This window comes from Mauremys mutica, chromosome 7 (genome assembly GCF_020497125.1).
Source record: "Mauremys mutica isolate MM-2020 ecotype Southern chromosome 7, ASM2049712v1, whole genome shotgun sequence".
In the NCBI taxonomy this organism is placed as follows: domain Eukaryota; kingdom Metazoa; phylum Chordata; order Testudines; family Geoemydidae; genus Mauremys; species Mauremys mutica.
Genome location: NC_059078.1, coordinates 71,062,480 through 71,078,209, shown reverse-complemented (window position 1 = coordinate 71,078,209; position 15,730 = coordinate 71,062,480). Strand labels below are relative to the sequence as shown.

The 15,730-nt window shown below is 42.8% G+C and overlaps 1 protein-coding gene across 1 annotated transcript in view; it reads right to left on the bottom strand.

Annotated features, from left to right (window-relative positions):
- The window catches only part of RET (ret proto-oncogene), a 125,515-nt gene that overhangs the window by 41,317 nt on the left and 68,468 nt on the right, over positions 1 to 15,730 (bottom strand). Inside the window, exons 2-6 of the mRNA XM_045024421.1 lie at positions 13,756 to 14,007; positions 12,411 to 12,704; positions 11,054 to 11,295; positions 7,994 to 8,195; positions 4,294 to 4,493 (exon numbers count right to left, since the gene is read on the bottom strand). Coding sequence (XP_044880356.1) covers positions 4,294 to 4,493; positions 7,994 to 8,195; positions 11,054 to 11,295; positions 12,411 to 12,704; positions 13,756 to 14,007 — 1,190 coding nt within the window. The remainder of the gene's footprint in view (positions 1 to 4,293; positions 4,494 to 7,993; positions 8,196 to 11,053; positions 11,296 to 12,410; positions 12,705 to 13,755; positions 14,008 to 15,730) is intronic.

The following is a 15,730-nucleotide window of genomic DNA, read 5'->3' as shown; positions in this document are numbered from 1 at the left end:
ACCTTCTCCACACAGCCTGTCAGCCATAGAGATTTCCTGTGAAGGGGATGGGAAATGCTGCGCAGATCATTAGGGGATGGAGAAGCATCCTTCACAGCCAGGTTTCCCTCAGTGCAGCCCCACAGCAGCTTTGCTCTCCTCTGTACCATAAAGAGGGGAAGCAATAGAGGGGCTCCCGAGGTACTTTCTATCTGCATGGTTCTTCCCTGCGTGTTACTGCCCCAGGATTACACCACTATAAAAATTAGTCTAATGAAAACATTGGTGACCTTAAACATACTGCAGTGCAGCCTCACTGGACTCAGGCAGAAAAATAGACAGCACTTCTGACTTATTAAGGGGAATGCTGCTACCTATTCAGAAAATACTTCAGCAATCAGTAGTAACATGACCCAATATCAGGGCAGGATTCAGGCAAGCAGCAGGATGGTATTAAAAGAGGGGCCATCAATTAAGACACAAATATCTTGGTTTTCAGAAATGATGGGAAGGGACAAATTAATTTAGAGGGGTACAAGACAGGTAATCTTAGGAAGGTTTTGGTAATGGATTATGGTGCCCCCATCCACTGAATTTCAGTGGCAGCGGGTGCCCAACTGCCTTTGAAAATCTCAGCCTATATTTTTCAACATTGGTCTGAGTAAATGAGGACAGGGCTCTAAGTCCTTTGAAGAGCTAAATACAGGTTCTGTCAGGCCATGCTCCTTTACTCCATTCATTTGGCTGCTAAAATGGACAAATGGCATTGGCCAGAAGGTTAACTAACACACACACGTTTTCCTTAGAGTGAAAGATTTTTCAGCCTCCCTATTCATTTGGCTCTGTACTTTTCCTCACTGCTCAGGCTAATTATAGTTAATTATGCATAATGCTTCGATGGCATGGAGTGCCATTCTCTAGGAACTAAGCTGCTAGCATCAAGTTGGGCTGATTTCACACCACACTGAACCTTCAAATCCACCGCTCAGAAGTGAGAGGATAATACCTCACTGACTGAGAAAGTCATTCCCATTCTGGCTTTGATTCCCCCCTGCCTCCCATTTAAACCTCATAACAGAATATCTTTGGGAATTAGAATTCAGCAAGCACACACAGACACAGCTTCCACAGACACAGAGCTCAGAACTTTTCCCTCTTACTACTGCCATCCAGTGAAAAGAGACCGTTACATGTCAGGAAACGAAGCTGCTGAGATTAGAAAGGGGAATTCCATTTAAAATGCAGAATGTTCAATGAAATGAAAAGTCTGTGGCTTCCACACATTGCCTTTCTGTACTGATTTGTTATGCTCGGGAACAGTGATTTTTAATGGAGATAAGCCCAAGCTGGAGCCACAGAAAATAACGTTGCTTGATTTAGGAGTATCTTGGATCAATATTCAGATACATGTGGCTCAGGTTCATCTCTAGCTATTAAGGGCCAGATTGAGAACACCTTATTCATATGACTAAGCAGTTATTCCCCTGACTAGCCCCATTGCTTTCAACAGAGCTGCTAGTGAGAGTAAATGCTCACCACCGAGAGTAAGAGGTTCACAATCTGCCACTACAAAAGCCAATGCAACACTAGAAGGATTGTGCTTCTTTACAAAAAGCACCAAAAGGGCAACAGCATTTGCATGCAAGTTTCTCACGGATCAGAGTCTGAAAGACTAGACAGGAAAATCTCAAGCACCAAACAAAAAGGAACAATCACCACAAATAAAGACAACCACCACAGTCTGGACCCTGGTTGGCACTCTTTGTAAAGAGCCCAATGACTGAAGTACCCTCTACTTGTTCAGGATGGTAACTGCAGACCCTGCCTGATGCCCATTGACTGGGAAGCCGTCATTACTATTATCTGTGTGGTGCCTGTTCTGAAGTCTCAAAAACTGCCAATCTAGCAGCACATTCTGTGAGCATAAAATTTGTATCAAAATTAAATGTAAACCCAGATAATCTTAGAATCATAGGACTGGAAGGAACCTTGAGAGGTCATCTAGTCCAGTCCCCTGCACTCGTGGCAGGACTTAGTATTATCTAGACCATAATATATCTCACTTTCCTCTTTTATTATTTTCCTTGACTAACCAGAGGCTTAAAGATAAGTAAGGCATCTGATTATTAAGTTTCCTTCACAATGGGAAAACAAAACAAAACAGGTTAGTATCAACACTGCTCTGTGTTACAACTACACAGGACCTCTTATGTCTATTTGTTACAAGGTTTTAGAATATGGAAACATTTCATCTTTCCACAACATTCATTATAATGAGCTAGTTTAGTATTAACATGCATGTTCCACAGGAATTTCACTGTAATTTACCACTGATTAATATCAATCTGTTGGAAATGTTACTAGAAGGCATTATTAATGGCGATGATGGTGATTAAACCGAAATGAGGGTTAAATTAGGAAGCACATTAATTACTGACTAGCCATTATCTAGGGAAAATCCATTAACATATTGCAGTAGGAGTATCTTCTCCACTTGATTTTTTTACCCTTTTCCATTGTCATTCTTTCCTACAATTCACTTTAATTAGGGTCCAAAAGGCTTTGTCCAGTGAACAACCTAAGGAACTATTTGTTTGCTCTATTTATGTTAATATAGGGCTTTTAACAGAAGCGGAGTTGCTATGTCATAATCTATAATAATGTCATGAATACCGACATGTAACAATTTTATGAACACTGTATGCGACACTCCTGCATGAATGCATTGGTCTAGGCTAAATAGGGGACTCTGGGAATGGTGGCTTCCCAATTAAAAACATAGGCATAATCAAGATATACAAAGGGTCTGTTTGCTAGCTTCAAACACCTTCTCTCTCCTGTTTTAAATCTTGCTTTGCCTCTGCTAGGAGTTGCCAGCTCAAAGGGCTATAAACAGTTTAAAAGGGGAGTGAGTTGCTAGGGGTGTCCAGCGAGCATCAGTGAGCTCTGACAGGCTGAGAAAGAGAGTGGCTCTCTGAAAGAGAGTCTATAGAGAACAGTGTTCCTAGAATGCCCATGTGGAAGATGGTTAAACACCTGGTAAGCTAGAGTGGTGTGTTTAGTTGATTTAAGATGTTTTCTCTTAAATGCTTTTGTTCCAAATAAATAATTCTTTGCTGTAAGGAGCTGTTTGGTCACTGGTTACTATTGTCATTGCCCTGGAGGGAAGACAACTGCAGGGTATGACCCTAAGTCAGCCCTGCTAGGTAATCGTGATTACTACCAGGGGACTGCAGCCCAGCATATCAGAGAATCAGGGGATTTCACCCTGAGCCAAGTGATGGCTAGCGGCTGAGACCTGGAAGTGGGTGACCTCCACAAGACTAGGAGACATCAGAGGTACAGTTCACCTAGTAACTGTGACAAGATCATATTTACTTTATGCATTACAATAGCTCACTTCTATTTAATGTCTGACAAGGCTTTGGTTGGAGCTATGTGTATATTGGAAAACACATACTCACATCTCTGACCTCTCAAGCCTCTCCTACCCCAAGTGCTAGGGCCATTCGCCAAGGACAAGTGCTTGTCTGATCAGCTGGAAATTCTGTCCTATCAGAGCTAAGAAGACCAGGAGAAGCCCACCTAGGAGGGGTGGCAATGTCCACCTGATGGGTAGAATCCACCTTTTTGCTTCTGTGGAAAGAAGTGGGAATGCTGACACTACCTGCTGCAAACTTTGAGAGGGAACAGATGCAGTGAGGATGAAGCCAAGCTTGGAAGCATTTTTTAAGACACTGCTCACTTTCTGAAGTGCCATGTTTCATTTCAAAGACTCAGATTTGATGATTATATCAGAATACTCTGCTTCCAAATTACCTGGTGCTAGTTTCTAAAGCCACACAGACTGGATGTTGGCAAAGCAGTAATCACATACAATTGTGACAGTGATCCAGAGGGTCACAATGTTTTGTTATTTAGTTCATAAACTCTTAGGGGCAGGGACTATCCCTTACTATGTGTTTGTACAGCACCTAGCAAAATGAGGCTCTGTAATTTACACACTAGTAAGATCTGCTTATCTCCATTTTACACATGGGGGAAAATGAGGCAAAGAAAGTGAAGTGACTTGCAGGCCAGTAGCAGAATCAATATGACAACCTAGGTTTCCTGAATCCCAGTCCAGGGTTCTAACTTCTAGGTAACATTGCCTCAGGGTTGGAACAGATTTGCAATGTCATCTGGTATTTGTGGACCTTTCTGAAATCCTGGAGGTTATTTATTTTATGTACACATTTCCCTCCAAGCTGTCTCACTTTTACAAGGTTTATCTTCAACAATGCCAAAATCAAAAGCAATTAAGACAGTCTTTACCTGTGCAAAACGTTCAGCATTTCTGTTCACTGTGAACTGGTAAGTCATATTAGGGAACTGAATGCTGACGGGAAGAATGGAGACATTGAAGTGGAGCATCACAGATCTTTCAGGGCCATGAAACTCTGTGTCATTCACCAAAACATCCAACTGGAAGGAACGGTTCTCTGTGACTGAAATATTTTTATTCAGCATCAGTCCTGCAAAAGAGAAGATTGGCTTTTCACATATGTCGATGCATTTTTAGGCAGCACAAAATCCTAAACTATAAATATCAAATCTATTCTTCAAGCACGGGCTCATGGTATGCTACTAGGTAAAGGGAGAGGTTGAATTAAAACTAAAAATATAGATTTTCTCCCATTCCATACAACAAAACGTGCCTAAAGATCTGTCACAACTAGAGCTGGTTGGGAATGCTTTGACTAAATGGTGCTTTGTAGGAAAATGTGGATTCATCAAAATCAATTTTTTTTCACTGGAACGTTTCATGTATCTTCTGGTCAATATGAGAGACACCCACCACAGAATAGCTTGGTGGTTAGGGCTGTCACCTGGGATGTGGCGATACGTCTGTACCCAGAGGATTCAGGGGGCCTGGGGCAAAGCAATTTCGGGGGCCCCTTCCATAAAAAAAAATTACAATACTGTATTCTTGTGGGGGCCCTTGTGGGGCCCGGCGCAAATTGCCCCACTTGTTCCCCCCCACATGGGCGGCCCTGGGAAAAATAAACCTTCTGCATCTCGGCACAAATCCAGTTTTGAGAAAACTTCTTTACAAGGTATCACTGGTTCTCAGCATCAGCTAGTGCTAAAAGGCACTACAGCTCATTAAAAGGGTTGGACAAATATGTGCCGGCAAAACCGTTTCTGGATCGAAAACTAGGGGTTTTTAAAAACCAGAAAAAAATCACAGACGTCTGCTTTCCTTCAAAATTTGTTGTGGTTTTTTTAATTGAAAAGCTGAAATTAGTCTGCCATAACCTGAATATGGTTTGGGGTTTCAGAAGTGTGTGGCCAAATATCTGCTGCTTGCTGTGTTTGATTGTTTAAAGAAACAATAAAAAAATTCTGCTTTAAAAAAAAAATCCAAAACTTTTTGAACCACCTAAGCTTGTGACCAAACGCCTGAGCTCATCCAGTCAGAGATTTTTCCAGGTTTCTGATACTGTGCTGGCTTCCTTGACTCATATCTGTCTCCATAACTTTGGGTTCATTTAGGTTAGAACGTAAGAACAGCCATACTGGGTCAAACCAAAGGTCCATCCAGCCCAGTATCCTCTCTACCGACAATGGCCAATGCCAAGTGCCCCAGAGGGAGTAAAATTAACAGGTAATGATCAAGTGATCTCTCTCCTGCCATCCATCTCCACCCTCTGACAAACAGAGGCTAGGGACACCATTCCTTACCCATCCTGGCTAATAGCCATTAATGGACTTAACCTCCATGCATTTATCTGTTTCCTAGAGACTGGCTCCATGGGGTCCCTCACAAACTGGAGATGGTTACTGTGGGTTTGTCTTTAGTATATCTTATGTACATACTCCACGAACTGAGCATTTGAGCTTGTTCCAAATCTGGGATGAGCCTATGTTGTGAAAACTGAAATGCTCAAAATAGCACATGCATGTGAATGGACATAGGGTGTTAAAATTAAATTAACCCAGGGGTTCTCAAACTGGGGGTCAGGACCCCTCAGGGGATCATAAGGTTATTACTGGGTGCCGTGAGCTGTCAGCCTCCACCTCAAACCCTGCTTTGCCACCAGCATTTATAATAGTGTTAATTATACAAAAAAGTGTTTTTAATTTATAAAGGAGGGGGGTCACACTCACAGGTTTGCTATGTGAAAGGGTCACCAGTACAAAAGTTTGAGAACCACTCAATTAACCCCTCTGGAGCCTCAGGGAATGCAGGGGATGGGGGGGGTCTCCCTTGGTTGGGTTTGGAAGGATATTGATCTTCTCATGTGATCCCACCCCCAGTGACTAATTTTAAATGAAGCTACCCTCCCCTGACATGAATCCCCCATGGCACTGAAATTAAATATAGACTATAATTTGGCATTTGAGAAGTAAAAGGGATGGTAGCCCTAATGGAAAAGCTAACAGCTTGGCTCTTTTGCAAGCCTCAAACTGCTGAATGAGCTTTAGGGTAGGGAAGGCTGTGCCTCCCAAACAGCCTAGCCCTGCCCCCTATCCGACCCCCACCGACTTCCTGCCCCCCGACTGCCCGCCCCCCTCAGAATCCCTGACCCATCCTGCTCCTTGCCCCCTCACCATCCCCCAGAGACCCCCGCCAACCACCACCCCAGGACCCCACCCCTGCTCCCTGTCCCCTGACTGCCCCAACCCCTATCACCCCCTCGCTGAGTCCTGACAGACCCCCAGAACACCCACGATCCAACCCCCCCATTCCCTGTCCCCTGATCGCCCCCCCAACCTCTGCCCCCCTCCCTGTCACCTGATCGCCCCCCCAACCTCTGCCCCCTCCCTGTCCCTGGGACTCCCTGCCCCTTAGCCAACCCCCCCAGCCCTGGCCTCTTACCCCTGGCTCCCCTCTCACCGGGAGCCTCAGCGTATCCAGGAGCTTCGCTCGACAGAGGCAGCATGTTTCCGGCGGGGCCTGAGCTCCGCCCTGCTCAGAGCCGCGTGGTCAGGGGGCGAGGCTGGGAGCTCCATGCTGAGCTCAGCTCCCTCCGCTCGGCCTGGAGCTCGCAGCCCCACCCCCTCACCACATGGCTCTGAGCGGGGCGGGGCTCAGGAGCCCCGCCGGAGCCACGTTGCAGCTGTCCGGGACGCCGCTGGATGGGCTGAGGCGCCGGGAGAGGGGAGGAGATGGGGCCGGGGAGGGAGCCTCAGCCATGCTCGTGGGGGCCCCTGCGGAGCCCGGGGCCTGGGGCAAATTGCCCCACTTGCCCCCCCCCTCCTCTGGGCAGCCCTGGTGCAGCCAAAAAAAAAAAAAAAAAAAAAAAAGACCAGCAGCAGTGATTCTCAGAGCCCAGGTCAATGGACTTGAGCTGAAGAGCTAAAAATAACAATGTAGACTTTCAGGCTGAGCCTGGGCTCTGAGACCCTCCAACCTTGCTGGGTTTCAGCACCCAGGCTCCAGCCCAAGCCCGAACAGCTACACTGCTATTTTCAGCCCAGCAATGTGAGCCTGAGTCAGCTGACCCACTCTGTTGTGGGTTTAGGCTTTTTTTTTTTTGGATGGGTAGATGTATACTGGGGGACCTAAGCGAGTGCCCTCCCCATCTGGCTAGTGGCTATTTGGAGCAAGTGGATGGCCCTCTCTTTGTTTTTTCCATGAATTTTCCCAAAATGTCTCAGTTTCTCCCCAGTGTGAAACTGGAAAATCTTAAAAATCTCAAAAATTTGTGTGGTAGAGGAAAATTGTTTGCCATCCAGCTGTAATCATGAGCTTAGAATCACTTTCTGAAATGCAATACAATCAGAACCTCTCTTGTCAACACATAATGCAACTGTCATATTCCTATACAGTCACCGTGTTATATATAGGAGGAAAGAATGTAGTATCACAGTCCCCTCTTTCAATCCCAAATATCTGTTCTCATACTGGGATTTTCTGTCTCATTTTCCATCTGCCTGGTATTTTTCAGTTACACAGAAAAGTCAGCTACAATATTGGTCAATTATAAGCAAAGCAATTTCACTCTTTGTTAGAAGGAAGAGACCGTACTGTATTCATGCAGCGTTCCCCTCACTTGGCTGCCATTGGGGCTGAAATAGATCTCGTGGAAGATGTGATCCACCCGAAATGTTTCGCTAATCCATGGATCAGTTGTACTGATGGTGCCTGTGTACTTCTTTCTGCTGCTTTCAATGGGGAAAATAGGTGTGGTGTCTGCATCACACACAGTCAGTGTGGCTAGGACAGTTCCCTAGAAGAAAATCATAGACGATATGAAGAAAAATCAATGATTGCCACAATTTTTTTCCCCAGATTTGTTTTCTGGTTTACTGTCTGAATAAGTGATACAATCTGGAGACCAAAGTCCTGTCCGTATAAAGCTCCCCGACATTCTGTACAAATCCACTTCCATTCAAAGTCTTTGTAGGTCTTTGACAGAAAGGGCAAAGATTGATGATACTACTGCTTACCGCCTATTTGGAGATAGATGAGCACTGTAACAGCATTTCATAAAGACAGTGAGTTGCAAAATTACTGTAGCAGCAGTCAGTTTTGAGACCTATGTAAGGACTGCATATCTGATTCCAGCAATCCCCAACGAGTCTTAATGACCCAAGAGACTTTGTAGCTAGGATGATCTTTGGGGGAATTTTGCAACTAGGGTATATCACTGAACAAACATGAGAATGACAAGCCAAGCAAAAATTATGGAGCTGCCAATATCTGCTCAGGTCAGCAAGGTGAGGAGCAGCAGAGGGGGTCCTCAGCGAACCAGTTATTGATCCTCATTCTCTGGTTGGCTCTGCACCAGCCCCAACCTCATAGAGTTTAGGATGACTTGAATTCTCAGCTGTGTGAATGGCAAGAAGGGCTGGAACACACAAGAGAATGTGGCCCGTATAGTGCCCAGTCTCCACTCCCTGAGACCTCCAGTTCACTCTCCGTTATGTGTTGTGGGATTTTTTTAAATTGTTAATCCCCAATTACAGAGAATGGCTGGGATAGCAGAGACATTTTTCTCCCTTAGCCCCTGGGAGAGACTAATTAAGTGGCTGTACTCAAATGTAATACTGGATGTTTGAAGGCAGAAGTAACAGGATCATACCTTGTTTTCAATCATCAAAATAAAAAATAATCCTCAATATTCGTGTTGCAGGTGACAACAAATCCCCATTTAAAAGTCAGGGAAGAAGAAACAGAGGCCACGTGACATAACTAAGGCCCCACAGAGAGTTAGTAACAGAAGCATGATCAGAAATCAGATGTTCTAGGATCCAGTCTTGTGCTCATTCCACTAGATTGCTCTTTATTGACTCTACATTGGATTTCTGATTACCTTGCAGTGGGCTTCAAACTAATTTTGTACAGTTATTATTCCATTGGCCATTGAGATTCCCATACAAATCCTTTCTCCTTTAAGTTTGAATATACTAATTATCAGAGGTATTTTGGAAGTTCTCCAACAAAAGATTTTTCTGATGGAAAACGCTGAATTAATTACATCAAAATGTTTCATGAGAATACATCGATTTTGTCAAGGTTTGTTTCAACTATATTATATGTCATATTAAAGTCAAAACAAACATTTTCTGATTAGTTCATTGCATGACAAATACTGAAATTTCTTCGTTTCATCTTGATTTGAGAAGAAACAAAATTTAAGAGTCTCAGAATTTTCTATGGGATGGGAATTCCATTTTTCAAGCAGCTCTACTAGTTATGCCCATCGATGTGTGTCACTGATATATCAAGCCTGTAGGTGGCAGCAAACATCCAAAATTGTATGTTCTCTTTCCAGAACAGATTTGCAAAATCCAGTTTACTTCCAAGGGAAACAAATATAGCTATTAAAGAAATATTATTGGACAGAAATCCCTGGAGGGAAGTGACTGAGCACTTGCTGGAATTTTATGCATAGCTTATGCTGAATGCACATCAGAATGGCTCAAGCATAACAACCATCTAGTAACGCTTTTGTGAGTGTTTCTTCTCCCAAAGAAAGCCCCAGCTGAGTGCTATTCTACTAGTTTTATACATATGTATCTTGGTTTTCACCTATAAAGCAATACAAGATATGGGCTGGGCCTACTTTCAAGCTGGACTCTAATCACTGTAGCAGGAGGGGTGGCATGGAGTACAGAGAGGATAGAGGTGATGAAGGTTGCTCATTGACAACCCTTTAACTACAGAACAAGATCCTACCCTTGGCCCTAAATACTCTGGCATTGTTGACCTTCAGTGAACACTGCAAGAACCATCATTTTCCCTAGATATCTGAGTAAGAGTGAAGTCTAATAGGGACAACTGTTCATGTAGGATGGGAGTGTTGGTGGGGAAAGTTGGTTAGCGTTTGAAGTGGAGTTTTCCAGGAAGTTGCTGCTGGTTTTGTTCTGGTTGTATTTGTTTCTTTAAGTAACACCAAAGATGCACAAGGCAGCAGACAGGTGTTCAAATCCCATGATGAATAAAAAAAACCTAAAAGAAAGATCAATTGATACTCACAAATATACATTATATGAGGAGCTGGTAGCAATCCCCATATTTAAATTATCTAAGACCTTCCTTAAGAAAAGATTCCTGAAATCTTTTATTTGAGAAGCTCTCACCTCTCCTTTGTTTGCAGCAGGCCTTTGACATGGTGCATCCTTGTGTGCATGCATTATGGTACAATCTTTAATTACACATGCTACTGTTTTCCACAGAACCCAGGCCTCAGTCAGTGTACTTGCACAAAGAAGAATCATGGGAAGAATCATAGTTGCATATACAGCTATAAATCTTGCATTTCTCAACTTCTCAGTGATTGACTTTCCCACCTAAATTATATTTTAACATAGCTTTTTGTATGTAATATATAGGCGGATACACACACCCAGTGAAATCTGTCAAATGACCGCTCAGATAATTAGCCACTCAAGGGAGGTGGTCATCACATTCTTCATATTATTATTCTTATTATTATTCAGTCAGAGTTTTCTGGGCTGTAGAGTAAATTAGTGCATATGATGCTGGGAGCTGACATACAATGCCTGACGTTTCCATGTAGGCATGCCTAACCCACAGTGTTTCCACTGAAAATCTCAGAGTCCAAGCAGAAGAGAACTCTACCTCTTTTCTGTTGAACTCCACAACAGCATCCGTCGTGCTAGTGCCATTGGGAAGGAAGGGGGCAGAGTCATCTTCATCTAACACATTGACCAGGAAAGGCACCTCGACCTGCATCTCCTTGGAGCCCTCTCTCACTGTACACTTGGCGATCAGCTCATACCTCTCTCTTTCTTCCCGATCCAAACGCTGCACAACACTCACGCCTGTGGTGTTCTCATTGTAACGAAAAGGCAGCCCTTCAACTGAAACAACACATACAGAGCATAAACGGGGATAATCCTTTCCTATTAGTGGTGTTTGATTGTTCTCCTCTTTGACATACTGGTGTGATCCCAATGAATCCATTTGGGTTGCATCAATGTAACAGAGGAAAGAATTTTACTCTGTATTATGAAAATCAATCTAAGAAGAGATATGAAGGAAGGTGGAGAAGCTATATCGGGGCACATGAGGAAGTCTAAAGGACTTGTAACAAGAACGAGGAGTACTTGTAGCACTTTAGAGACTAACAAATTTATTTGAGCATAAGCTTTCGTGGGCTAAAACCCACTTCATCGTATGCATGCAGTAGAAGATACAGTAGGAGAATATATATACACAGAGAACATGAAAAAATGGGTGTTGGCATACCAACTGTAATGCCCCTCTGCCATGTACATTGGTCAAACCGGACAGTCTGGACACAGATCAGACATCAAGAATTATAACATTCAAAAACCAGTTGGAGAACACTTCAACCTCGCTGGTCACTCAATTACAGATCTCAAAGTCACAATACTTCAACAAAAAAACTTAAAAAACAGACTTCAACAAGAAACTGCAGAATCGGAATTAATTTGCAAACTAGACACCATTAAATTAGGCTTGAATAAAGATTGGGAGTGGATGGGTCATTACACAAAGTAAAACTGTTTTCCCATGCTAATTTTCCCCCTACTGTTACTCACACCTTCTTGTCAACGGTTGGAAATGGGCCATCCTGATTATCACTACAAAAGTTTTTTTCTTCTGCTGATAATAGCTCACCTTAATTAATTACCCTCATTACAGTTGGTATGGCAACACCCATTTTTTCATATTCTCTATGTATATATTTTCCTACTGTATTTTCCACTGCATGCATCCGATGAAGTGGGTTTTAGCCCACAAAAGCTTATGCTCAAATACATTTGTTAGTCTCTAAGGTGCCACAAGTATTCCCTGTTCTTTTTGCTGATACAGACTAACAAGGCTACCACTCTAAAACCCATAAAGTCTTGTGTGGAAGCAGAGTAGAATAACAAACAGAGGAGAGATCTGCTCTATTAAAAATCTCATTAATATGACTGGCGACTGAATGGTTTACCTCCAGTTTTACCTGCTAGTAATTTGTAGGAAATGCTGACATTCTGGCATAGGTAATGTATTGGGGGTAACTGGAGCTGATGAAATGTGCCAGGTGGTTTATTCTCCTTGATGTGAAAGGAGAGATCCATTTCTGAGAAACAAAGCTCCCTTGACATCAGAGCATTGCAAGCTGGTACAGTGGCGTTGATGATGGAGAGATGCACCAGGGCAGAAGTGGGGGTCTCACATTCCTTCCCTTGGAAGGGCTGGGGTGAAAGGTAGACATGAAATGTCACCTTTGGTAATGACATCCAATTTTTTCCAACTGCAAGAACAGAAACAAAGAAACAGTTGACAAAGAAACAAGCAAACATTCCTTTTAATAATTTCCTTCCGTCAGCCATTATTCTACAGTAAACCAAGTAGTTCAGTGACAATACCTGATGTTTAGCACCTCTAAAATAAGGCTCTACGTGTTTGAAGTTGGACCAAGCCACCCAAAAATTACAGGCTAATGTGGACAATATGGATCTTACAAGTTCTCCTATTGCTTCAGACTACCCCACAGTGGAACCCTACCAATCTTTGAAACTGATCCAGAAGTAAAGGCCTTTTCAGCAGTGCTATGACATTAATTTCTTACACCACTTTCTCCTCCCTCATCTAATGCTACCTAATTTCCTCAGGGATCAAAACCACCAAGATATAGGTTCTGTCTATTGAAAGCAGGAGAATGGAAACAATTTGTTTCTATGGTTCAATGGTACATGGTTCTTACAAGAAAATCTCACTTCAAGCAATATAAATAGGCATCACTTAACCCCTTCATCAGAGGATCATTTACTACCCCATACAAAAAGTGCTCCAGGTATCTGGGTCTTTGTAATTAAAGGTTTTGCTTATATTAGAAAAGTTGCACCAATTTAACTAAAATCAGTCTATCTGAACTGATGCAGAAATAAAATTTTAACCAACACATAAATGGGTATAACATGTTGGTAAATTACTAAATAAGGATAAACTTGCGAGGATTAAAATGGTTTAAGTGTGTCTTCTTTTGGGGTCCAGTCTAGGTTTATTATGTTGATTTAGTTAAACTGGTGAAACTTCCCCAATGAAACTCCATCATTTGACAACTAATCCAATTTCTGCTTGGCCTTAGTGTTCATTTTGCCACATGGCTTTAATACCATTGTGTCTATCTGAGGGTTCTTTTCAATCCCAAAATTCATTTAATGTAAGTAAACAGTTCTTCCAGTCTGATCCCTAAGTATTCGTTTGCTATTCATATGCTGCTGGATAAATCCCATTAGATGTAAGTGCTTAGCTTCAACTCTGGACTGTATCACAACTGCAGCTACTTCTCTCAGACTTACACAAGATATCGAAGTCTCCTCTATCCAGACTCTTATTGAGGTAGAGAAGCCCTGTTTTTTCTTTTATTTGAAACCAATGATTTTCATAGGCTCCAACGCGATAGATAAAGAGATGCTGGCACAGCTGAAAGTGGGCCACCTCCCCATGTGAATCCCTCAAGGCACGGATGTGCAGTAGCGGCGTACCCGCTGGCTGATCAATGTAGACAGTCTCAGAATAATCTTTCCTAGGGAAGTAGAGACCAAAGGAAGCTGCAAAGGAACACAAACAACAGGAGAAGTGTTAAAGCTGAATGAATTCTGGGTAGACATTGTCATAAGAGGTGCATTTCTAAAGAACTGGAAGCTCCATCGAGTAAGTTCATAGGAAGATATAACAGCAGACCCAGATCCTGAGCTGGTGTAAATTGGTATAGCTCTACTGAGTTCCATGGTGCTACCTCAATGTATCAGCTGAGGATTTGACCATAATTTATGTACAAGCAATGAGAATTCCCCCTGGAAGCCAAATTGCTTAGTTGTAAACAAGACCATAGCCACAGCAGAGAGCCTAATGGAGCATTTCTTGTCAAACTTCAGATAAACTCACATCAGCAATTCCCAGCTGCTTTTCCATTCTCACACAAATTGTTTTCTTCTCTGAATAATATCATTTATGGTGAAAGCTTACTGAGGAAATAAATACAGTTAGATGAAAAAAACATTAGGAGGTATTGCCCTAAGCTGAATCTCAGTCTTTCAAGTCACACAGTCCAAACACTCAATTTCTATCCAGACAAAAAATGTGTAAGTACATCAGCGGCTTTCAAACTTTGCCTTAGTGTGGACTTCTTTTTAAGCAGCGTTTTTTCTTGTGGACACCTCCTCGCCCATACAAACCAACCAACCCACCATACCCTTTTCCTAAATTAAATGGTACTCCACTCCACTAAATAAATCCATAGATTATCAGACCAGAAGGAATCCGTCTGAGGGTACGTCTTCACTACCGGCCGTATCGGCGGGTAGCAATCGATTTCTCGGGGATCGATATATCGCGTCTCATCTAGACGCAATATATCGATCCCCGAACATGCTCCTGTCGACTCCGAAACTCCACCAACACAAACGTCGGTAGCGGAGTCAACATGGGGAGCCGTGGACGTCAATCCCGCACCGTGAGGATGGTAGGTAACTCGATCTAAGATACTTCGACTTCAGCTACGCTATTCACATAGCTGAAGTTGCATATCTTAGATCGATCCCCCCTCCCAGTGTAGACGTTCCCTGACTTTCCTGCATAACACAGGTCATGGGACTTCCCTGAATTAACTCCTGTTTGAGCTGGAGCATATCTTTTTAGAAAACACCCAATTTTGTTTTTAAAATGTTCAGAAATGGAAAAAAATCTACCCCAGCCCTTCATAAAATTCTTCCAATGATTAATTACCCTCACTGTTGAAAATTTGCACCTTATTTCTAGGCTGAATTTATCGAGCTTCAATTTTCAGCCACTGGATCTTGTTTTATCTTTGGCCAGTAGATTGAAGAGCCCTCTATTATCAATATTCTGTTCCCCATGAAGGTGCTTAAGTAAATTTACAACTCATACAAAGATTTTAGGTCTCAGAGATATAAAAACTCAGGATTGATAACACCAATTAAGGAATTTTCTCTCTCTCTCTAATGCAATGGATCTGACTGATCCATTGTGCCTCTGTACTGTTTATTTCCTCTCCCTGGTTGTAGACATTTACATTAATTAGGATGCATTCACCCTGTGTGAATTCATTTGAGAGCGTAGTGATTGTCTGGTTTCACCTCACATAGTTGCTATTAGGGCATTTAGTGCACTGGATGGATACAATACATGTTGTGATAGGCATGTGCAGGACCCCTGGATCTTGAAAGGTGTGTTGTAGTGTGTGTGTGTGCGGGGGGGGGGGTATTGATCATTGTAGCAGTGGAAATATATCTGCAGTTTTTGCATGTTGTT